The 25078-nt window shown below is 41.8% G+C and overlaps 1 protein-coding gene across 4 annotated transcripts; it reads right to left on the reverse strand.

Moving 5' to 3' along the window:
• Nucleotides 1-328: 328 nt before the first annotated feature.
• Nucleotides 329-25078, reverse strand: LOC111870423 (endoglucanase A). Of its 4 annotated transcripts, XM_023862709.1 has the most exons (10): nt 25000-25078; nt 20654-20812; nt 20361-20456; nt 19528-19704; nt 19105-19282; nt 18004-18166; nt 17526-17690; nt 12222-12361; nt 3301-3535; nt 329-366 (listed from the first exon to the last, which is right to left on the reverse strand). In XM_023862709.1, the coding sequence occupies exons 1-9, from the start codon at nt 25043-25045 to the stop codon at nt 3322-3324; spliced, it is 1338 nt and encodes a 445-aa protein (XP_023718477.1). In that variant the 5' UTR covers nt 25046-25078; the 3' UTR covers nt 329-366; nt 3301-3321. The 4 variants fall into 4 exon arrangements, with proteins under 4 accessions (XP_023718477.1, XP_023718476.1, XP_023718478.1 ...); XM_023862708.2 differs by lacking the exon at nt 329-366 and having other exon boundaries at nt 2943-3535; XM_023862710.2 differs by lacking the exons at nt 329-366; nt 3301-3535 and adding an exon at nt 10386-11815.

A 25078-nucleotide genomic window follows, 5' to 3' on the forward strand; every position in this document is an offset into this window, starting at 1 on the left:
AACGTGCTTCTTTGACTTCTCATGCTTTTCAATTTTTTCTTTCATTTTGTTTATATTTCTAAAACCATCTTTTGTCCATGTTACATCACCCCCAAACAGCAAACACAGGAAGCAGAACAGTGCATTTTTTACTTCACAGCCGCAAAGCCAACTTTTCCGTTTGTACCATTCAGAATTAAAGCTACAAATATATTTCTTGTTCTTGCTTATGCCTGGCTGAGATATTAGAATATCAGGTGTTAAATGACCTCTTTTCTAAACTGCAACTTTCTCATGGAGAGACAGTTGTGAAAACGTAAGCTGTTGAAGTTCACTTACAGTCACAGAACTTATTTCTCCGGGATGCAAGGCCATGGTTAAAGTTTTCTGTTAAATAAAAGAACCAAAAAAAAATTAATCAAATAGAATAACTGGAAGCAGGATAATAATCTAATTCTACAATTAACTCACATTCATGAATATGGTACACGGTTTTTAAGCACAACACAAGCGGAGTAAAAAAATACTACCTCCACCAGCATGCCAGGGTCGGCACGGTCGGCACTGTGGGAACGACAGTGCCCTCTCTCCCTTGCAGCCTTGAGTGCAGCTTCCTATGTGCGCATGCGCACAACAGACAACAGTCAACAAACACCTCGCCGCTGGAACTGTGAAGCGCACAGTTCCATACAAAGATTTGGCTACTGACATTAAGCTTAAGGATTATATATTGTATTGTACAAGTATAAAGAAAGAATTAAAGAAAAAAGGGCTCATTATATAAATGTTATCGATAATATCAAGTGGAAATTGGGGGTGCTGCAGTTCCACAGTGCCTATACGCGGGCCGCCCCTGGTCAGCAGTATGAGCCCTTTCATTGTCATGAAGGATGATGGGATTCATTGCCAAAAAGTGTCGTTGCTTTCTCCTGAGTGCTGGATGAAGATGTTTTCTCAGGAAATTGCAGCAGTAGGCAGCGTTTACTGTCTGTCTTTGAGAGTGTGGTGCAGTATCACTCCATCAGTGTCATATGCCACAATGAATATCGCCTTCACATTACTCTGTGTAGGGCACACTTTCTTTGGACAAGGAGAGCCAGGATGCTTCCATTCATTTGATTGTCGCTTCAAGTGCGGTTCGTATGAGTGAGCCCAAGTTTCGTCCAGAGTGATTATCCTTCCAAGGAAGTCATCACCTTCCCTCTGGTACTGTTCCAACAAGTCCTATGCAATTGCATAACGTTGCCATTGTTGCACCTCGGACATTGTATGGGGTACCCAACGCGCTGCAATTTTGTGGTATCCAAGAATATCGTGCAGAATGTAGAGCACAGTCTTGTGACATACGCCTACCTCAGCAGTTAACTCCAGCGCAGGCCATCGACGATCGACATCCAGCAAAGAAGCAAGAAGCTGAGTTGTGTGTTTGTCAACATGGGGTCGTCCTGAACGATGGCTGTCCTGAATGGCATCCCTCCCTTCACGGAGCAATTTCACCCATTGTGCCACTGTGCGATACCACAAAGCAGCATCACCACATGGTTTTCGCAGTCCCTGATCGCAGTTTTGTGCACTATGACCTCGTGCAACTTAAATTTTTATTCAGGAACGTTGTTCTTGTTTCGTAGATATGTTGTTAGGGTGCTTGAACTGGGCTCCTGCACTTCAAGAGGATGAACAATGCAACTCAATGAAACACAACTAGAGGCACTCACTGCACTACTTCAATTGAACTTCTGCTGTCAGCTACAGAAGGCGCTAGTGCCACCTGATACACATCTTTCATGTTACAGCAGTGTTGCCACTACTTTTTATCCAACCCTTGAACATGCATATTATCATTCCAGTTTTTATTGTATTTTGATTGTCTGATGAACCATCCAGTGTTGGGCAGGAAGATTCATGAACTTCTTTAGAGGGGTCCTTGGTTAAGTCCCATCTTGTCCCTAGTGGGGTGCATTGTTGCTGAAATCTTCAGGGACTACTACAGCAGCCCCTTCTGAGAGTTGTAGCTGGTGAAATACTCTCACTCCCAGAGAGCTCCACATGCAGGGAGAAGGCTAGACACAGTGGAGGATCATTTTGTGTTCCATGGGCACCATTCACTCTAATTCTCCCTCCGTGCCTTGTAGGTCTTGGCATGGTAGATCACAGCTTATCTTAGAGCACTGCTACCATTTGTCAGTGAGGATAGCCTACTGCATCAGGGACTACCATTAAGAGATGGGTGGGATGACTTGATTTCCAAGCATCATCCATAGTCAGGCACTTAAAATGATATTCAGTGCATAACTTCGAAGAAGAATATGCACCTGAAGAAGACTGAAGCAAACTGGATTTTTGAGGGTGCCAAGACGTACGAGGTGAAACCCGTGTGGGTTGAAGTGAAACAAGAAGTGGTAAGGTAAACAGTACATTCATAATGAATGAATGAAGAGGTTTATAGGGTGACATATAACATTTGGAGTTTCTGTGTGAAGTATTCAGGAAATCTACAAGTACAGGATTACTGAACGAAATCAGACACACAAAATATTAGTGCCAATAATCATCAGTTTATATATGAGAGTAACACAGGATGAGAGAAACGTAGCAACAGTGATGATGAACTATTAGCTGTTCCTTCTGAATTAAAATATCATAAAGGTGTGTTTGATTGATCTGTCTATGTATATTTCATAAGTTCATCTATTTGAATAAAGTAAAAGTAAAGGTATCCCTGTAACAGGCTGTGGAGGGCCATAGGGTTGTGAGATGTTGAGGTTCCCACATTTTCTAGACATTCGGTTCATAGATGGCGGCAAGGTTGTCAGCCTTACGCGCTGGCTGCACTTTACCCCCAAGAATATTTCAAGAATATTCCTGGTACTCATTTCTGAGGCTGAGTCGATCACAGGGCTATAGTGCGGGTTAAAGGATTAGGTCAATTGAAAATTCCAATGACCTCATCGGGACTTGAACCCTTATATATGTACATATGTACATTAATCTCTCTCTCTCTCTCTCTCCTCCTTCTACTCTCCCTATTCACTCTCCTTTAAGCGTGTGAGTGCTGGCAACACCATCAGTGTCGTAGCTTACCACTGGCTCTTGCATTAAATGTGAGGATGCACGAATCCTTATATTGGATAGTTTCACAAGACTGATATCTGGTTAGACTGCAAGGAACATTACTGTGTGTAGAACCAATATATATTGCTTCACTACGGTGAAAGATTATAAACAGGACCTTCAGTGAACTGATATATCATCAGATATTTCACTGTATGTTCCAGGTAGGTATCAGACATTTGTACTTTTGCACACATATCCAACACTTACGGACAACCAGTGACTGTCTGGTTATAACTTCAAATCAACAAGAGCTGCCAAAGCAGACTGGAATGCAGCGTTGTAGTCACAGGCTACTATGTTGTGGACAGCATCCAGGCGAGAGTCTACAAAGTTATCGTTACTGTCTGGACCACCCACCAAGGCACCTGTAAGTATGTGGTAATTTGGTTCTGCGGACCAGTACGTGTCCCAGTTGCACACTGCTGGGGCATCAGGGCATGAGCTGCAAAGAAGTCATCTATTTAATCAGTCACATTCAGTCATACTTCTATGTGCAGTCACAGGCCTGCTTATACTTTCGGTGAGCTAGCCTTTAATTTTTTTCCCTCCTATGCTTCCCTCTCAAGTTCAAAAACATTCGAATAGACATGTTTCTAGAAGCATCTGTCATTAATTCACATATTGATCTATCAGTCTGCATATAACAGGCCCAACATTACCCTACCAATTTGGACAATCTTGCATGCTATATATCCACAATAAACTTTGTTGAGCCATTTTGACTTTAGTTGGGATCACTATCAGGATCAATCTGATTGAGTTCCTTGAGGTAAGTTCTGATGAAAGTCCACAGGCCTATATGGCATGTGCATTATACAACTATTCCTAGGCTCTATGTGTAGGTTCTATTCATGTTAAGAATAATTTTAAGAGCCACATTACTCATGGGTCTAATCCAGTCGTTTAGAACCATTCTGACCAGTCTGAGAGATTGAGATTAATATATACATTATGGGATTGTCGATGTTATAAATGACAACCACGTAAAACTGTAACAGTTGTATATATTACATTGTACAAATTGAATTTACAGAATAGATTCGAAGCTATGTTGAATGTTCAAAAGTTTGCTGGCCCTCAAAGGGCAGTTTGTTCCACTGCGAGTGTGCTGGCAGAATTCGCTCCTCCGTAGTAGGCCAAGTCTTGTGTCCGTTCAGCTGGCCTGGCTGGCCGGTGATGTAGTATTGCGCGTGCCGGTAGAAACAACTGCCTACAGTCGGTTGCTGGAATTGCGGCAGCGGCATTAGCTGCCTGGTCGCTGGAGATTTGCGGCTACTACTTCGGTTGCCTGGTCGCTGGAGACTTGCGGCAACTACGTCAGTTGCCTGGTCGCAGTGAAGAGCTGATGCCTTTGATGACCGGTCGCTCTGAACCGAATGTGATCACTGACTATTGCGAGTTTTGGGCTCAGCCTTTTATACCATGCTTGATGGGCGGAGCGAAACTTGCAGTTGCAATTGTGAGCGCTGATTGGCTAGTGATGATGCGAAGGTGGGCTGAACAGCGAGTGCTGTATAAATATGAGTGCTGGCCGCAATGTGATGTTGACTTGGCTTGAGCATAAGTTGAATGCTATTAGACAGACGAAGCTGCGTGTTAGTATGTGGGGGTTCCCACATCACTTCCCCCCTCATGAAAATTGATCCTCATATGTGTAGGCGAGCGGGGAAATGTATGTGGCGCCCGGAGCGTGTAGTCCTTGTAGGGAACTGTGTTGGCATGGCAGGTGGTCCTACGGTCGGGGTCGCTGCGGCTGGTGGGTTGATGGTGTTCCCACGGTCGGTCTCTTGTAGGATGTAGGCCGGCTTGACCCTGTCAGCTGATACAGTGACGTGCCTTCCGCGCACGAGAAGTTGCAGCGTCTTCTCTCTCCGTGACAGGACCTGGTAGGGGCAGGTGTGTAGGTAGGGGGCTCCAGTCCTTGGCATGTTGAGTCCTGCTGAAGGAAGACGTGGGTGCACTTTTCGAGGTCACTTTGCACGAAAGTAGCTGTGGAGGCGTGGCGTGCTGCTTGGACTGGTCGGAAGCGGGCCATGTGCTGGCGGAGTTCTATGATGAGGTGCGCTGGATCCACGGGGTCGGTAGCTGGACTTAGTACCTCCCCGGGAATTCTTTGCTTGCAGGTCCTCCTTGAATGCAGTGCGGATTCCGAGGAGAACCAGGGGAAGCGCCTCAGTTGTTTGGTCCGCGTGGCACATGATGGCTGCCTTCAGTGTCCGGTGGAAGCGTTCCACGAGTCCGTTAGCTGCTAGATAGTGGGCGGTTGTACGTGATAGCTGGATGCTGCACAGCCTGGCCAGGGATTTGAAGAGTTGTGATTCGAACTGGCGTCCCTGGTCGGTGGTGATGGTCTGCAGGCAACCGAAGCGTGATATCCAGCCGGTCAGTAGGGCACATGCCACTGTGTCGGCTGTGATGTCCGGAATGGGGACGACTTCTGGCCAGCGGGCGAAACGGCCGACTACAGTGAGGCAGTTTTTGTAGCCCGCAGGCGTTGGAAGGGGTCCCACAAGGTCAATATGGACGTATAGAAAGCGGACTGCTGGCGGTGTAAAGTCGGCCAGTGGAGTGACTGTGTGGCGGGAGACTCTGGAGCCCTGGCAGGACTGGCAAGCACGTGCCCAGGTCCGGCAATCCTTCTAACACCTGGCCACACGAATCGCTGTGCTACCAGCTTTGCTGTTGCTCTGGTGCCTGGGTGTGACAGATCGTGGATGGACTGGAACACTTGGAGTCGTAGAGGCGCTGGAACGTACGGCCGAGATCTCCGGGTTGACGTGTCGCAGAAGATGCAGACTGCGGTACCGGGGACTGGTAGTTTCTCGAGCCGCAGGGCGCTGGTTGACCCCAGGAGTGCTCGGAGTTCGTCGTTGCTGCCCTGTGATGTGGCGAATACGTCATAAGGTGGTGGCGTAGTGACAGATTCGATGCGAGAGAGGACGTCGGCGACAACGTTGTCCTGTGTTACGCCGTGGTGCAAGGGGGCGAGGAGGTATCCCTCCTTGCCACCACAGCTTACGCTGTAAGGAGTTAACACTCAAATCTTACACAATACTCCTAGCTTACCCTCAGCTAGGATTCTCCTGTTTCTGGGTTTCCTTCCCTCATAAAGCTGCCACCAACTATTTTATGTCCTAAGAGAGGTGATGAAAGTACCAAGGGCCGGTAGCGCGGTAGCCGAGCGTTCTGTGTTGGCTGGCCCTTTCATCACTGTCACCTCTTATTATTGGCGTAGAGTGGGCGTGTCAGGTCTGACCCGCCTCTACCTATCGACTGTCACACTATATATTATCCTCTACGACAGGGGTGGATAGGATATCTCACCGCTGTCGCCAATTAAGTCTTAGTGACGGGGGTGGGTGGAGGTCGCCGCCACTGTTACCACTTATTACGTCTTAAGGGGGCGTTGATATAAAGGCTACTAAGCGCTGCCTGCGTGGCAGATGCCTACCCTTGTCAATTAGTGCCTCCCCTTATCTGTCATTGCATTCGGCTGCTGCTGCTGCCTTTCATTTTGGTAGGATCCTTGGGATCGGTCGTGGAAAGGTTGATTATGGAGGGGTGAATCACAATCCCGGTGCATCCTACTCTAACTACCCTGTCTATTTACACTCTTATTTACAATATTTAGAATATTTACAAGACCGACCTATGGTCTGGACTACATAGTGTCTTTGCTTCATGCTACACTTCCTCACGTTCTCCCCTTCGGGTGTGTAGGCCTTGAGCCTCTCTCTCTCTCTCTCTGTTTTGACTAATGAGGCTATGCAATTATTCATCGTTTAACATGAACCCTTTTCCTGGTTCCATTTCCTACTACTCATTACATACTACTACACCATCCTGTCGTAAAGTTTCACCCTTAAAATATTTTACCCCTAGTTATACATATTGAAAGCCCACATACTATATTTATCACAAAAATCATTAGTCGTACTATAACGCAAATGTGCGTAGTCTACACACTACCAGTAATCTTAACACACACCATAACGACAGCCATATTGCCGGACTATCTTCCTAAGCAATTACTTGTTACATAATTATTCTCCCCTAAGGGCTCGCCGGGCACACTGGCGTTTGCTTTCAATATTTTCCACAACACTTTTATTAACAATAATATTTAAAAACATGGCTTATATGAGTAAACGTGACTTACTTGGAATAAGAGACGCAGGTCACTTCCACCACTCGTAAGGCCCATATTGAATAGAGCCTCCGGCTGACAACTAAATATTATGTTGGAGATCCGATCCCTAAATCTCCTGAATTCAGTAATTTATGTCATTAACTTGCTGAATCGGCGGTTGCCGAAAGAGGGAGGTTAACTTCTCTTTTTGTCCTCAATCTCCGGTGGAAGGTTTCCATTGGTTACCTTTTGGCTGTGGGTGGGCCCGTGGTCTTTGCTGCTTATTTAATAATATTATCTTTACTCTGTTATGAGCCCGACGCTCCGGCCGAAACTACGTTGGGAAAGCCTCGGGGATCTGGAAACACTGCCTTGGGAGACGCCTGGCAGCCCTGTATCCGCGGCCCACCCCCTACCGCCTGCGGAGGGGGGGCTAGCAGGATGGAACGGGTAGCGGTAGCCAGAGGAGGCAGTGGGTAACAAGACCTTGGAGAGAGAGGTAGTGGAGGCTCCTAGGGGAGCGACGACGTGACGGAGTACAAGGAACCGCAGGAGCAGTCGGCCGGCCCCGAAGGGCCCTACCTTGGAGGAAAGAAAGGGGGGGTTTCGAACTTGGGCCCAAAGGGCGGTAAGTAACGGAATACGGGCTTACCGAGCTGTTTGACCCCACTCAGGTAGGGGGAGGCCCCTACCTTGCCAAATTAACTTCCACCAAGTCAAAAAAAGGATACAGCGGAACGGAGTTTGGGCCCCTCCGGAGTGGACAGGGGTAGTGAGGACCTTCCACTAGCTCCACTGTATTTTATTTATATTATACCAGCAATAAACGCAACTGTATTATGTGTAAACTGAGACGGGCAGTAATGGCCTACCCGGCCCATTATGATCCCCCACCCCCATAGCAACCAATTCGTAACAACTCCAGTGTCCCTGCAACGCGACTTGCAGAAGTCCTATTGCGCATCCTGCTAACTCAGGCATTCTTAACCTAGATTGCCTGTCCAGGTGTTGACATACTAATGTAATTGCTGTAAAACGTTTGTCGCAAGTCTTGGAACATTTAAGCAATGCCTTATTAGACTTCTAGTCTCAAAATTGCTCCACAACATCCTGTCCAGAGATGTGTCGGATGTCGGTTGTGAACTGGGAGACGAAGTCTAGATGGTTGAACTGCCGGGGTGAGCATTCATCCCGCTTCTGCTGGAAGTCGTGATTGGCTTGTGGTCGGTGAAGATGGTGAAGTGACGCGCTTCCAGCATATGGCGGAAATGCCTTACTGCCTCGTAGATAGCCAGTAGCTCACGGTCATAGGCGCTGTACTTCTGTTGGGCCTGGTTGATCTTCTTTGAGAAGGCGAGGGGCTGCCAGGTGTTCCTTGCGCGTTGTTGTAGCACGGCACCCATGGCGGACGTGGAGACATCTGTGACGAGTGCAAGTGGCGCGGATGGATCCGGGTGAGCCAGTAGAGTGGCGCGTGACACACTCGCCTTGCACTCTTCGAATGCTTTGTGGAGCTGTGATGTCCAAGTAATGGGGTGGGAGCCCTTGACTTTGGGTCCGGAGAGGACGTCGTGCATTGGTGTCTGTGTGGTCGCTGTGTGGGGCAGAAATCGGCTGTAGAAGTTTAGCATGCCTAGGAATCGTCGAAGCTGACTGGCGGTCTTCGGGGGGGGGCAGTCCTGGAGATGGGCCACTCGGTCTTCCAGAGGTTCGGAACCTTCGGCAGACACCGTGTAGCCGAAAAAGGTGACCTCGGGTGCTCTGAAGATGCACTTTGACAGGTTGGTAATGATCCCGTACCTCTGGAGTTGGTTGAAGAGAGCATGTAAGTGTTGTTCGCGCTCTTCGAGGAACCGGGAGAAGACAAGGATGACGTCTAAGTATGTAAAGCAGAAGTCGAGTCCCTGTAGGATGTTGTCCATGAAGCGCTGGAAGGTCTGGGCGGCGTTGCGCAGGCCGAAGGACATGAATGGGAATTCGAAGAGGCCGAATTGAGTGGTGATGGCGGTCTTCTGTATGTCTTCATGGTGGTCAGGGATTTGGCTGTAGGCTCTCACCAGTTCAATTTTGGAAAAGACGGAAGGGGAAGGTGATCCGCTGCCTAGCCGGCGGCTGTTGAAGGCGGGGTGGGAATCTTTGGGACTGGAGCCTCTGTCTCTCGGTTTGGTGTCGAGTTCCTTGAAGCGGGCGTGGAGGCGGTCCTGTCCGGTGCTGAGTGCAGCCACTTGGCGGAAGAGGTCAGCGATCTCCTGCCGAAGTGAGTCGTTGTCCGTGGGTTGACCAACGCTAGCGAGTGCCGGCTGGACTTCGACCTCGGAGATGCGGTCTGCACAGAGGGATCTGGCCTCCAAGTTGCTCTCGTTCTGGCTGGCGAGGAAGCTCTGTACACCGCAGGGCAGCCGGCTGGTCCAGATGACGTTATCAGACACGTCTGGTGCGAGACTCTTGAGGTATCTCAGGAACTGGGATGGCTTACGGTCGCCAATTTCCTCGACCTTGAGGAGCTGCCGGATGCGTTGTTCTGGCTCTCTCACAAGCTCGGTCCTCAGTAGGGTGTAGGGGTCTCGTTCGGGTGGAGAGGTGATATCCTCCACCTGTGTGGCGTACCGGTGGTCCAGCTGACTATTGCGAAATCAAAGTCAAAGTCACATTGAGACTGATGGCCAGTCAGTCAGTCAGTCAGTAAGTCTTGGTGTCGAGCCCCATTTTGGGCTAATGACCAGATATTAATTATTATCGTTTGACAGTTACAGTGTTGTTTCTCTGGGGTGCCTTCTATGTTGAGAGGAAGGGTCTGTCTTTTGTATATGCTGCTGGTCCTTGCCAGCGCAGTCTTACTCGGGTCCGGGTCCCTTGGGACTCAAGACCACATTTTACTGTCTCAGAACTGAGACTGAGTCGCCTACGACTCGCAGGGTCACAGTGGAGGGATTCGACCCCGCCTCCACACGGGAATGACTATTGTGAGTTTTGGGCTCTGCCTTTTATACCATGCTTGATGGGCGGAGCGAAAGTTGCAGTTGCGATTGTGAGCGCTAATTGGCTAGTGATGATGCGAAGGTGGGCTGGACAGCGAGTGCTGTATAAATATGAGTGGTGGCCGCAATGTGACGTTGACTTGGCTTGAGCATAAGTTGAATGCTGTCTGTTAGACAGACGAAGCTGCGTGTTAGTATGTGGGGGTTCCCACAACATTAAGCCCATAGGCTTAAAAGTATCACACTTAAATTTCATTCATTTTCATTAATTTTAGAGCCGCTTTACACAAGGGACTAGTGTAACAGAATTGTATACATACAATTATATTTTTAATAATTTTACAAGTTTTAGTAATATTTCTTATTATTGTACAAGTATTACCATCTTTATCTGAAGGAGTACTTTGCATACAAAACCAACAGTACTTTAACCTTTGACATCTGAAGTGCACATATCGGTACATTGAAAGGTACAGCCGTCATGGCTGAAGTATACATATGCGCGCATCCGAGCATTTAAATGCTGCTAGTAAAAGTGCGCACACAGTGCTAGTAGATATGCATGCACAATTTTAAATAATTATTTTTAAGTATAGTTAAATTCATTGTACATATCGTTTTTGTTATCTTCTTGGTGTATTTATAGGCTTCACCCCCCCACCCAATCATCTAACTGAATCACTCCTTTGTATGGTATTCATGGTATACCTTGAAAGATGCAAGAATACACAGTCCCATGTCACATATCTTGCACTTAAGCTGCTTTTCAATTTTATCATCTTCCAAACGATGTTCCATTACCATTGCATGATGAAATGAAAATATATTCAAATTGACTATGAACTCACAGAAAACTGAATGCACTCTGTATCTCAGCTATGATGCAAGCATTTGGTTGTGACTATAGTAAGGACAATATTTTCTTGTTGTTGCAATAGAAGGCCTTGGGGACTGATGTACAAAACAAAGAATTTACTCTCCTGTCTCTCTTGCATTTCCATACTTTCACTTTTCTATCCCTCTAGTCAACATAGATGAATAACTGAAGAGAGTGGCAAAAATGTAAATCTTCTAAACAGAATAATATAACAAGGTTTTCAGTAGCTCCAGATGTATTACAACACCAGGGACAATAGAAGTATGGCAAGTGTTACAATAAGGGATGATATTATAATGCAGAACCACTTTGTGAAGAAGTGGAAAACTCTTTTGCTCAAGAGGCAATAAAGTATAACTTTTTTGCTTAAACATTTTCAAATCTTATGTTTCAATATATGACATTATGTTATTTTCTGATAGAAACAAGGTTAATCCCCTTCCTTTATCATAATAATTGTATTAGATACACAATTTTAATAAAATGCTTAAAATTATTTAAAACAGCAAAGGACATCTAAATGTTCAACAGCAATGGGGATTTAAATAAACTACCTACCACCATATAAAATGTCCAGAATTTGAAGGTTAATGAAAGAATTTGTTATAAAGCTACAGAATAGAAGACCAATATTTTCTTTCATAATATTTCCTTCTATCTTGTTTCACAGTTGGTTGGCTTTGTAGTCACCATCCAGTAATCAAACTTCTCATTGTGATTAAATTTCTTCTTTCACACCTTTAAGGAGGATGAAAGGTCGGTTTATTCTTTTCTTCTTTTCAACTGTTGGGAAAAGTACCTCAACTTATGTTATTACTACACACCTTTGTATTTTTCCTGTTCACTGAATATTCTCTCATCCAACATTGCATAGTCTGAGCTACAAATGCCACCATTATATAATATAAAGATAAATTAATAAAACGATTTCTGTTAACATTTATAATTTTGGACACATATTTTTGCAGCATGTAAATATGCAGTATTAATTACAGAAATACTTAAGCAAATCTTTCCTAAGTGTAAGTCGTTTGACAACTTACCTTGGGCTATTAATGAGACTTCTGAAATTGTGCCCTTTCATTCGTCCCTCACTGACCCCAGCAGGACATGCATACATTTTGGATGTGACTATACAACATACCTGGATCTGTGACGAACATGTGTTGGTGGATTATTGCCAAAGCCCACCACATAGCTGCGACCTGAATCTCCCAGTATGTAATCAATCTGCTTTTTGAAAAACTGCCTATAGAAATCGCTGCTTGCTCCCAGATCTGCCAACTGGAACAAAACATTATTATTATTTTCTTTTACATATTTTACTATCTACCTACCTACCTACCTACCTACATACCGACCTATGACCTACCACTCGGCTCTACAGCCCTGGGTGAGCCTTGGCCTCCTCTACAACCAGTCCCCACAACCAATGCATGCTGCCATAGGAATGGACCCAAGCTTGATGACCCGATGCTGGTTGTTAGGTTTCTGAACAACATTCTATTTACAGGATGAGGTTGTTAGCCTCAATCCCAACACCCAACCTGGAGAACCAGGGTATCTCTTTTAGTCTGGACTCTACACTTTCACCTTTCTGGCATGGGTAGTTAGACTGGCACTGGCATAGCTCTCCAGGTTACAGAGTCATGTGAGCTCCACCAACACGACAAGGTGGAGACACCTTTAGGGGGACATATTGTCCTATGATGTCTATTGATCCATTTCATGTGCTTGAGACATTAGTGATATGTGCAGTCTTGAACAATGTGCCGATTATGTACAAGGTTTGATGAAGTTCTTTCATTCAGGAACTAATATGATGTCAAGCCATATACTTTATCTTCCATTTATACTGCAAATTTCACCAGCTAGATTTCAAATATTAATGAAAAAGTAAAAGGTATAGTCATTTTACCACTGTTAACACTCTCAGCATCATCTGCACTGTGGCAAACGTAGTCCTTCACAGTGTTCAACGGAACAGACATATTTTCCAGTTTTTATGTGGCCATTTATCAACTATAACATTTCAAATCACAATTTGAAGAATTCTCATTTTTATAACGTTATTTTGCTTCAGTAACAGATCCATTCATTTGAATATTATCCTCTGACATTTTGTGGTATAGAACCATCTTGTCTAAAAATAATACAAAGTTATAAATGCAACAATTTCTATAAATTTCTTCTTAGCGAATTAATATTGAATTAGAATTGAATGTATTGAATACACACTGAGACATGTCAAATAGAATAATATATGTTTATATTTACCCATGATGGAGAAGATCAGTTTGACCGATTATGTGAGAAATAAAGAAGTGTTAAGAACATGAGTTTCAGGATGGGGACATTGGTCCTTTATCATAGCCGTAAATAAATATTGTGAAATTAACAAAATGTACGGTGTCAACTTAAATTATGGCTCTTTATATATGTATTTATACAATGTCTTATCTTAAACACGTGAACATCTGAGTTTCTTGCTTATAAAATCATTCTACATATGACAGGAACCGAGTACAATGTGTGCTTTTAATTGAAAATGCAATCGTTTCATTCGCACTGCTGAATAATATCGTTTTGTTTTGCTCACCGATTTGTGTATATGGGACTGAGAATGCTAGTATTTTAAGAACATGAGTTTCAGGATGGGACATCGGTCCTTTATCATAGCCGTAAATAAATCTTGTGAAATTACCAAAATGTACGGGCCAAGTTAATACTATGACTATATATATATTTATACAATGTCTTATCTTAAAGACGTGAACATATGAGTTTCTTGCTTATAAAATCGTACTACATATGACAGGAACCGAGAACAATGTGTGTATTTAGTTGAAAATGCAATCGTTTCATTCACACCACTGAATAACATCATTTTATTTTGCTCACCGATTTGTGTATATGGGACTGAGAATGCTAGTATTTTAAGAACACGAGTTTCAGGATGGGGACATCGGTCCTTTATCATAGCCGTAAATAAATCTTGTGAAATTGCCAAAATGTACGATGTCAAGTTAAATTATATGACTAATTAGAGTCAGTGAGCAGAGGAATATCCTACATGAAATAAGAAAATGGAAGGCTAATTGTATTGGTCATGTTTTACGCAGAAACTGCCTTCTAAAAGAAGTTATCGAAGGAAAGATAGAGGGGCGGATAGAATTGACAAGAAGACGAGGAAGAAGACGTAAGAAGATGCTGGATGACCTTGGGGACAGAAGAGGATACTGTCATTTGAAGGAGAAAGCTCTAGATCGCATTAAATGGAGGAATTGTTTTGGAAGAGACTGTGGACCTGTCGTCTTGACAGATTATTTTTGATGATGATGATTTACCCATGTTACATAAATAACGCAATTTTACATTTGTTTGATAAACCAGTTCCAACATGCTGAATTTTTGTGCATTGTTCACAAAAATGGTGTCATATGGTGTAGAGTGATTTTCCAAACTACCAAATAATTCAGATACAGTGTGGTCGCATTTTATGCAAGGATACATTTCTAAAGACCTTGAATAATTTAAGACAAGTTTTGAAACACATACATGATTCTTGCCATTTTTTTTTGGGATTCCCTTTATTTGAAACTTTGTGCATAAAGTGAAACTTTATTAATATTTTCTATGTCACCCAATTTTAAGTTTGAATAATTCAAATTCACATGAAATGTGACAACACTGTATTTAAAGATGACATGATAAATTTATTTCCTTTACACTTTGTACTGCAGTAGAAAGCTGAATGATTCCATTCACACGGTACATTCAGTTTACACATTGGAGTTTTCCACTTTAGTAGTTCAGACACTCTTGACTCCATATCACCTAGTGTGGATAGGTCACTTAGTCTGTAGAACATCGCCTTAGATCAAGTACACATTATTAAATTGCCCGAAATACTCGGCTCACCTCTTATAAGTGAACACAGCCATTTAACCATTAGCCCCTCACAATATTGGCTGATCTATTGCAGCTTACCTCTTATAATTGAAAGCCAAAGTTCAGCTCATAGCCAACCACTATATCAATTGAGCTACCCCAGCTCATTTGAAGCAAAATTGTAGTGTTTAAAGTTATGTTACATACAACTTATAAATATTGTCTTGTACCATACAATAGTAAGGAAATACATTCAAATATAGATATCATACTACAGTGATTTATTTGTGGAACCTATTTAATTACCATAATTCAGATAGTTTCATTTTGTTCCCATAATTTAAATACTTATTTAAATTGCTGTTATTTGAGTATTTTCCTTTGTTTGCTGCCATTCAAATGGTTTTCCTCACTTAGTAGCATTAAAATATTTTAATTTATTGCCATCATTCAACTTCTGTTATTTAAGTATTTTCTTTTGGTTGCTGCTACTGAATAGGAACACACTGCTATCAAGTAGTTATTTTGCAAGCTGTAGCCTGTGTCTTTCCTGTCTCAGTATGATTGCACAACCTGCAGCCTACTAAAGAGGAAATATATTTCAAAATTATATACACTAAACATGGACATCTACTGGAGTGATTTATGGCGTGAAAACTATGTATGGGAAAACAAGGGCAAGAAATTACAGTGAATCGATTTCAGTACACAACAGGGAAATGCAGGCCAATTGTAACTAAATGAGAAGTATTGAATACTACCAAAGAAGATAATATATATATATATATATACAACCTCCTTATTTGACCATCACAAAACAGCAAATATAGAACTTCAAGGACAATGCTCAGTTGTAGTTCTGCTACATGTTTCAACCACGAGTGGTCATCATCAGGGAAATACACTTCAACAATCATACACCATTGAACTGCAGTACATAAAATTTGATACAATGTTATAATTCATTTAAGATAATATGCACAAGAATACAATAAGTAGGTTATTTAAAACAATAAAAAGTCATGTATAAAAAAATTAAAATTTGATTGATGTTTAATAACATCGAATCGGTCGTTGGTTTTACTTTTCACACATTTCTGTCGACGAATAGTAAATTCAAGTTTCTTATAAAATTGTGTAGGAGGTCCAATAATGTTGAGAATTAATTAATGGAATAGTTTGAGCCTCATCATACAGAGAATTGTACGTATTGTATGGAAAGTAATCAATCGTTGTAATCGTTGATTACTTTCCATACAATACATACAATTCTCCGTATGATGAGGCTCCAACTGTTCCATTGATTAATTCTCAACATTATTGGACCTCCTACACAATTTTATAAGAAACTTGAATTTACTATTCGTCGACAGAAATGTGTGAAAAGTAAAACCAACAACCGATTCGTTGTTATTAAACATCAATCAAAATTTAATTTTTTTATACATTACTTTTTATTGTTTTAAATAACCTACTTATTGTATTCTTGTGCATATTATCTTAAATAATTTATAACGTTGTACCAAATTTTACGTACCACAGTTCAGTGGTGTACGATTGTTGAAGTGTGTTTGCCTGATGATGGCCAATCGTGGCTGAAACATGTAGCAGAACTATAACTGATCATTGTCCTTGAAGTTCTATATTTGCTGTGTTGTGACGGTCAAATAAAGAGGTTGTATATATTGTAACATGGCAGGATGCACGAAATGGAAAAAGATAATAAATATATAACTTACAATTATTTTCATTGTAAGAAATGATTTGTGTGGCTATATAGGATTCACTTCTTCAGCTTTGCTGGTTATCAAAACATGCTGCAGTAATTGTATCTGTAGGAGTAAAGCTTGTGGGATGGTATACAGAATTAATTTACATACACACACAAGGGGGAATTTCTTGGCAATCTAACTTCGTGTGCAGGAGTTCATTTTATAAAAAATTCTCGAAACATTTGTTCTATGGGTAACAGCATGTGAAGGACTATGTTCTGCTATACAGTTATTAAATTTAAACTTTTTCCTTCTATCCTTGTTTAGATTCTTCTTTTTGAGGATAATGGTGTCACTATATCCCAGTCACAGGTTTACTATTCATAGACTCATGTAATTGAATGTTCCTAATGACAATCAATCAATCAATCAATCAATCAATCAATCAATGAATCAATCAATCAAACAAACAATCAATCAATGAATCAATCAATCAATCAATCAATCAATGAATCAATCAATCAATCAATCAAACAAACAATCGATCAATGAATCAATCAATGAATCAATCAATCAATCAATCAATCAATGAATCAATCAATGAATCAATCAATGAATGAATCAATCAACGAATCAATCAATGAATCAATGAATCAATGAATGAATGAATGAATGAATGAATCAATCAATCAATCAATGAATCAATCAATGAATCAATCAATGAATCAATCAATCAACCAATCAATCAATGAATCAATGAATCAATGAATGAATGAATGAATCAATCAATCAATTTGTCTCAAGAATCCATATTTGGAGATAAAACAATGAGTAAGTTCGGTTACCTGAAAACAAATGTAAGCTGCAGCTGCAATTTTGGACAAGGAACCATAATCTTCTATGTAAACAAGACCCTTTGGTGTCCTCTTCTGTGAATCTACCAAAGTGCCGCAGTAACTTATCACTCTGTCTTTATAAAGTGGTTTACCCAGCATCCTAGCCAGTAGGACCTGCAAAAAAATTAAAATTCAGTTCAATGATTCCTGCAGGAAACTGATGATGTTTTCTGTTGTCATTTATAGTAAGTTTCAAACAGGACATTGGATGGGTGCTGGATCTACCAAGATTGAACTCCAAGGCTTTGATGTTACATCTTCTGGCACTATACACATTTGCACTGTGGTCTTAAGACACTGAAACACCCAAATATATCAGCCACTCTCCTCTGTTCATTTCTGTCTGAGGTGAGTTAATTTACATGATTCACTATGATAAATTATTCTTTTACCATGATTCATTCATGAATTACCCATTTCTACTGACCTCTATTCCTGAGATCTTCTTATCCCAGGTGAAACCTGTAGTCCAGTACAGGAGATCAAATTCCTTATATAGCTGTTCAGCAATTTTCAGATAGGACTCATTGCCAGTTGCTCTGTACAGCCATGTGGCCCCCCAAACCAGCTCATCGTAATAACTATAGGTCCTGACATTGTTTAAGAAAACGGCTTGTTACTGTAAAATATCTCAATTAATACAGCTGTAGCATATGTTATAACATAAGAAATCTCTGCATAATAATTCATGAGTGTCTACTTGTTTGTCTGTCATGAATTTGCAAGTAACTTGCAGATAAAATTAAATAATGAATGATATTAGAATAGTAAACCAAAGCTGCTTTGTGCTTATATCTGAAGTTAGTTCAATGTGAGATTCAGAACAAAGCCTAGCAGCCTAATCTTTGATAGTACAGAAGAAGAAGTAAAATCAATTTACAGTCATTTGTTGCATGCAATTGCCCATGAATAAATTAATAAATAGGTAGGATTTGAGGTTCTCATGGAGGTGACTATGAAAGAAATCATATGCCACTACAACACAGAAGGCAATACTCCTCGTATTAAATAGGAAATTTTTCCAGGTAGCAACAGATAACGCAAAGCATAAATCTGATACATATTTGTTCTGGCTGAACTGCTCACAACATAAATTCACCTTAAATCTTATTTCCTCTGAGGTTAGACTGTTTTTACATAAGACTGAATTATTTTCTTAAATGATTCTTGTAATGATTTATAAAGGATTAACAACGTAATGTTGTCCCTCTACTTAACTGATTAAGCACTATGCCATGGAGATACATGTATATGGGGAATGGAGGTATAGCTCCACCATTCTTGACCTTGGCACTAGATGGTGGTCAGTGGTCAGTTTGATGATCCCCCCCCCTCAGAAATCGCTTCCAGTATCCAGTGGATAGCAGGCTGGGTGGGCCCCAGAGCTGGTCTGGACGTTGTGGAGAAGAGACAAATCCAAAGCCTGTCACTACACCAAGATATCCTGACTCCCAATTCACAAAGGGTTAAGTACTCAAGACATTATTGTGATTTCAAATAAAGTTAACTGGGCCTCTCTAACACTTACTCATAGGAACCCTTCGCACCAGTGATGGACTCAGTGTATTTTCCACGATATTTGTTGGCGAAGTCAAAAAGCTGCTTGGCATGCGTAAGCAAGATGTCAGCATAAGAGGAGTCATTTCTCTGGAACACAATTGAAGCTGCAGCGAGGGCAGCAGCAGTCTCAGAAGCCAGGTCTGACCCTTGAAGAGTACAGAGGATCACTTATAATTCATTAACAATTATATTTGTGTGTTAGACCCTGTAACTGCACAGTCAGTGCTATAAAATAATTAGATAATTCAGTATCTGGGGTCACAGCTCCTATTAAATTCTAACTGAAGGTTATGAAACTGAAGATGCTAAGTAGATTTAACACAGGCTGCCCTGTTTCCCCTGGATAAGTGATGCTTAGATGTCTGAAAGAATCGTTATGATGCAAGCTTACCTGGGTGTGATGTGTCAATCTTGTACGCCGGTCTGTGCATTGGTATGTCCTCAGGACGACACCAGATTGAGTGATCCACCTCTCCTACTTGACCATAGAATTCATTCGGGCTCACATGAGCCTTAATGAAGTAGTCTGTGGCCCATCTAACAGCTTTACGAGCATCGTCCAGAGCATCTGGAGGAAACAGTAAAGTACTGGTCATAATATATGATCCTAAGGCTTGTGGAGCAACTCGATTTTCCTGCTAATGTCATTTGCTTTGTCTTCAGCCATTCCTTTATTGACTTCATTTCTTCAACTTACAGAACATCCAGAATTATTGAAAGGCAACATTTTATGAGCTGTTCCTTTCAATGGGATCACCTATATCAAGCCAAGTTTATGAGTGAACAGGACAAGCGGTGCAATGTCCTTGACTGGAGATTAGAGTTGATTCATAATGACTAATAACTTGTGATGAAATTTATGAGAATGTTTGAGTCTCCATTTTGAGTCTCAAAGGAACATCAATTAAAGATTTGTTTTCATTATGTTAACTTAAAGCATGATGGTGTGTTATAAGTAAGTGAGGGCCAGGTATCTCCTTGTAATGTCATTGAGAGCAGTTCGTTATCAAAATGCTCAGTAAATGTGTTGACTCTTCAGAGGTCCAAAGCTCATCACCTGTGCCATTAAGTGGAACCACTCCTTCCAATCTAAACCATTTTCTTCCAGACTGAATGATTCGGTTATGTGTATTTTCACACTACTAATATTAATACTTGTTTGTAAAATGTTTAGTACAATGAATCATAGGATGAACACATTTACCCTCATTGCTATGTACATACTTGCTGCTATGTATCCTCCTTCATGGTCCACAAGCCCCCAAGCCAGGATGGTAGATGTGAAGGCCATAGGGAAGCCAAATTTCACATAGTCACCAGCTGCAAAATCATTGAAGTTGTATTATGTCCTCATAAAAATACTTTTCTACTAATATGTCTATTAGAGTCTACCTTCTGAAATGAATCTATGGTTACACTAAATAATTTTGAACCGTTTGAAAACGGTTCATGAACATCCAAATCGAAATTCTCTAGATTGACAAGATATAAGTCAACTTGCAGATATAACCACTTACAGTCATAGTAGCCTCCTGTCAAATCTTCGCCATTTTGTCCCTTGTCATTAAGGGCTGAATCTTTTCTCCACTTGACTTTCTGATCGGGAGGTAATTTCCCTGACCTTTGAGCCTCATAGAACAGTAGTGAATCACGAAGTGCTTGTGCATAGTCATAAGCTGAAACATAAATTACGATAGAATTTTGCGCAGTTTTCAGTTTGTATGATCTAGTATTTCAGTTCAATGGCTGCTTTGCTTAGGGGCAGAGCCATCCCTAGAGTAAGGAAAATAAGGCGGCCGCCCAGGACCCCGCGCATCGATATTACAAAATATCAAATTTCTTGTGAACTGGCCTAGTTTTTAAAGAAGCTAAATTGTACTTCAGTTTTTGAATTTCAGTCCCAATGCCAATCTGTGTTCTTTTCGTGGTTTATTTTACGAGGCTGTCTGTATATCAGACTACATCGCATCAAATGATAGGACGACTGATAAATGATGGATGATGATTGTCCACCACAAATCCCACATGACCTGACCCGGTCTCGAACCCGGGCCGCCGCGGCAAGCCGACGACTAACCGCCTGAGCTACGGCACAACCTACATTGGACTCCCTCTAGTTCGGGAATTTGTTTGGAATGAACGCATAAACACAGCGAAATGGGCATTCGCACTGCTGCCTGCTTCATGATCTCTTACTTGGCTTATTCCTCGACTCTGAAGATACAGGCAATATGTTCCTCCGAAAAGTCGGTGTAATTTCGGCGGAATCTATAGCGTCATATTCCACAAAATATGACTCTTAATTTCTCCGTTTCTAAACTGCATAATTACCTCGAGTTTATAGTCACAAATGAGCACGAATGACGAACATCGACATACGTACAACTCGTACAACAGAGCTGTGTGTGGTATCGGTTGATCAGAATGCCTATGAAACTACGAGATATACGTTTGCCATGAAACGAGATGAGCAAACTTAGGTGAAATAGTGAATATTTAGCTTAAGGTTTGATAGCAGCAAATGGAATTAGTTTTTCTTGTCTATTTCTCTCATAAATTGGAGTTTACAAGTAGTTCTTTCTGAATTAGCACTCGAGATTCTCACTGTCCCAGTGCAACTTCGTCGATGTATTAAAATTCACACTTCAAATCATTAGTCTCTTTTTATTATTTGAACACTATATGTTTCGGTCCAGCTGGTCACCATTAGGTGTATAACTTGTACAGGGAACTGCTACCACCTTGTCACACGGCTGTATCTTGCATTTTAAAATTATTTTTAAAATATCATGCCATGATTATTTTGTTGTATGCATGTGTTGTTGGTCTGGTGTATCTGAAATATATAATGGGTTATATTACTGTTTGCTTTTTTTTTGTTTCTTTTTTCCTTGACACTACAGCCCCAGTGGGCCTAGGCCTACCTCCATGAACTTCTCCGTTCACTTCGGTTTTTCTAGATCTTACACGTTCGGTAGGACTCCTTGGGCGGGTGATCAGCTCGTCGCAAGGCCTCTACCTATACACAAACAGAGAAAAACGCACACACACAAACTAAACATCCATGCCCTGAGTGGGATTCGAACCCACGATCCCGGTTTCCAAGCGAGCGAAGACAGTACATGCCTTTGACCGCTCGGCTACCGTGACTGGCACTGTTTGGTTTATAAAGTGAATATTTTGTGTTATATACTGTTGCTCTATCACTGTAGTTGTAATGTTACTTAAATTTTATTGGTGTGTTGGTTTTTTTTTGGTGCTGTGTGTAACTGTTATAAATCTTTCATGTGGTTGATTCTGTTTTTATATAGGAGGTAGGTTGCTGTTGTGTTCCTTCTTTGCAACGTTCTGATTACTGGGTCATGCGTAATGTGGCATGTAGGCCCATTGCTAGAGAACGCGTCGACAAACACTTTTCCATGGATTCTTGGAAACCAACCCGTTAATGGGGTGACGTGTCCATATATACGGGTGATCAACCGGCGTTTCCGTGGATACGGATATGCTATACAGAGTGTAAATAAAAATATGTGCAATATGATCATATTTTGTTAATACAGCCTTGTCCGGAATCGCTTTGTTTACGCGCTAGGGCCTCTGAAATGTGGGAGAGGACGCCCTTACCTCTTACCTCTGTGGCTTACTGGTGACATTTCCCTAACATTTCTCCAAGAGACCTTACCCGAGCTGCTGGAATTTGTGCCTTTGGAAGTCCGTCGTAAAATGTGGTTCCAGCCTGATGGCGCCCCTTCACACTGCATTAATATCGTCCATTAGTATTTGGATGAAACTTTTGGCAACAGATGGATTGCACATGGAGGGCCAATAACCTGGCCCCCTCGCTCCTGATTTGACTCCACTGGATTTCTTTCTCTAGGGGCAGATGCAAAACCTGGTGTACGAGACTCCAGTGGAGACACAACATGATCTTGTGCCAAGAATTGCAGTATCAGCTGGAACCGTCTGGGAAATGTCGGGAATCTTTCAAAGAGTTCCGCATAACATGGCCAAGCGGTGCAGAAGAGGTAATAAAGTAAGCGGCCAACATCTTACGCAACTTTTATAATGTAAAGCAACGATAACATCCCTTAAAAGTTATGCATCATATCGAAAAATTTGTGGCCTTTTGGGCCAAAAGGAAGCGTTTCCGGATGTCGGCATATTAACAAAATATGATCACACTGAACCCATCTATCTACCATAGAGCGTTGTAACATATATTTATTTACACACTGCATAACAGGGATTAGAATTGAGTCAGAGTTTAGATCCTGTGCGGAGTACGGGTCGATTACCTACACCGTAGCCCTGCTAGTCGTAGGAGGCGGCGAAAAGGGAAGTCTCGAATCTGAGACAGTAAAATATGATCACGAGTCCCATGGGACTAGAACCCAAGAATTGCGCTAACGAGAGCCAGCAGCAATTGTAAACGACAGACCCGTCCTCTCGTCAGAGAGAGCGCCCCACATTAACAAACACGTAACTGTCTGGCAGTAGTAAAAATCTGATTGTAAACCCCAGATAGGTGCTTTATTCCGAGACAGACTGACCGACTGACCTTCGGTCGCGACATAAGACTCAGACTCACGCTCAGTCAGAGTTCAGATCAGATGAGAACGGAGATAACACTAGATCAGAAGCGAGAGAGAAAGAGAGTTCAGATCAAAATAGAGAGAGATCAAGTCATATCAAAATTCAGTGAGTCCTAGGCAGTCTCAGAAGAATATTTCGGTTGAAGATTTATTGCAAGTTATTGTAATTTATTGTGATTACGAGCGATTGTACAAGGAGTGATCAATAAATCCCAATTACCAACCAAACCCCATCTTATGAGCCACACCCATACATGTGGCAGTATCACTGTCTGTGTCATTCATGTGTGAGTTACGTATTTTTATTGATTTTGTATGTGTGGCATTTTTCTGATGTGTTTAAGAGTTTTCCATTTTCTGTGTTCTTATAATGTCTCTTATGGTATGGGTTTATACTTGTAACAAGTTTATTTATCTGCAGTTTTTGGTTAAGTGAAAACTGTATAATTCGCTCAACTACGACTGGAGAATCTCAAAGCTACGAATTTAGGCACGAAGCCTGAAGGCCTACACGCCGCAAACTTAAGACTTAACCTGTAGAAGTCAGGCAGTGAGTCGTGACCTAGGAATATACGATCAGTCTGGCACGAGTTTTTACTTCTAGATAAAAACTGAGACGTGCAGAGAAGATTTTACTTTTTGGAAACGAAAAAAAAAGTAGATAGCAGCGTTCTTCTAAGAGTTCGTGGTGAGACGGGGGATGTCAAAGTCAAGGTCAAAACTTTATTCCAACTGTTATTGAGACTTGAAAGCTCTGCTTATTCAGGCAACGCTGTGAATTCCGTCGAAAACAATGTCACGAGTTCATCTGTGTTCACCTTCTCCGAGCAGATTAAAGGAGCATCAAGTCATACAAACAAGAACATGGGAGACAGAGAGATATGCAAGACAAATATATAGAGAGACAAAATTAAAAGACGATATTGTTTATACTCTTCGACCTACAAAAATATGCGTAGTAAAATAAGATACCACAGTGACAGATAACGAAATAACATTATTAGTATCTTCAGGATGGCAAAAATACCCAGAAGATACTAATTATGCTAGACCCAGAAATGATAGTTTCATGGTATTGTGCTGACAATTGCAGCTAACCTGCAGAGAACTTTCTCTGTCTCTTCATTATGATTAAGGGTTTAAAACACCTTTCCTACATATATTCGTACTCGTCTCCTGTGGCACTCGTCACTTAATGTGATTGAGCTGGAGAGTTCTGTGACCAGCCCTCTTTGTAAACTTATCTGACTCTCTGCTATTCAGTTGAATACCTCGGCAAACTGTAAGCGCAGACAGGAGGTAAACGAATCCCCTCATTCTGGTGCCGCTGCTCACTAAATTCGAACTGGT

The sequence above is a fragment of the Cryptotermes secundus genome, unplaced genomic scaffold, assembly GCF_002891405.2.
Source record: "Cryptotermes secundus unplaced genomic scaffold, Csec_1.0 scaffold1366, whole genome shotgun sequence".
NCBI classification, from domain to species: domain Eukaryota; kingdom Metazoa; phylum Arthropoda; class Insecta; order Blattodea; family Kalotermitidae; genus Cryptotermes; species Cryptotermes secundus.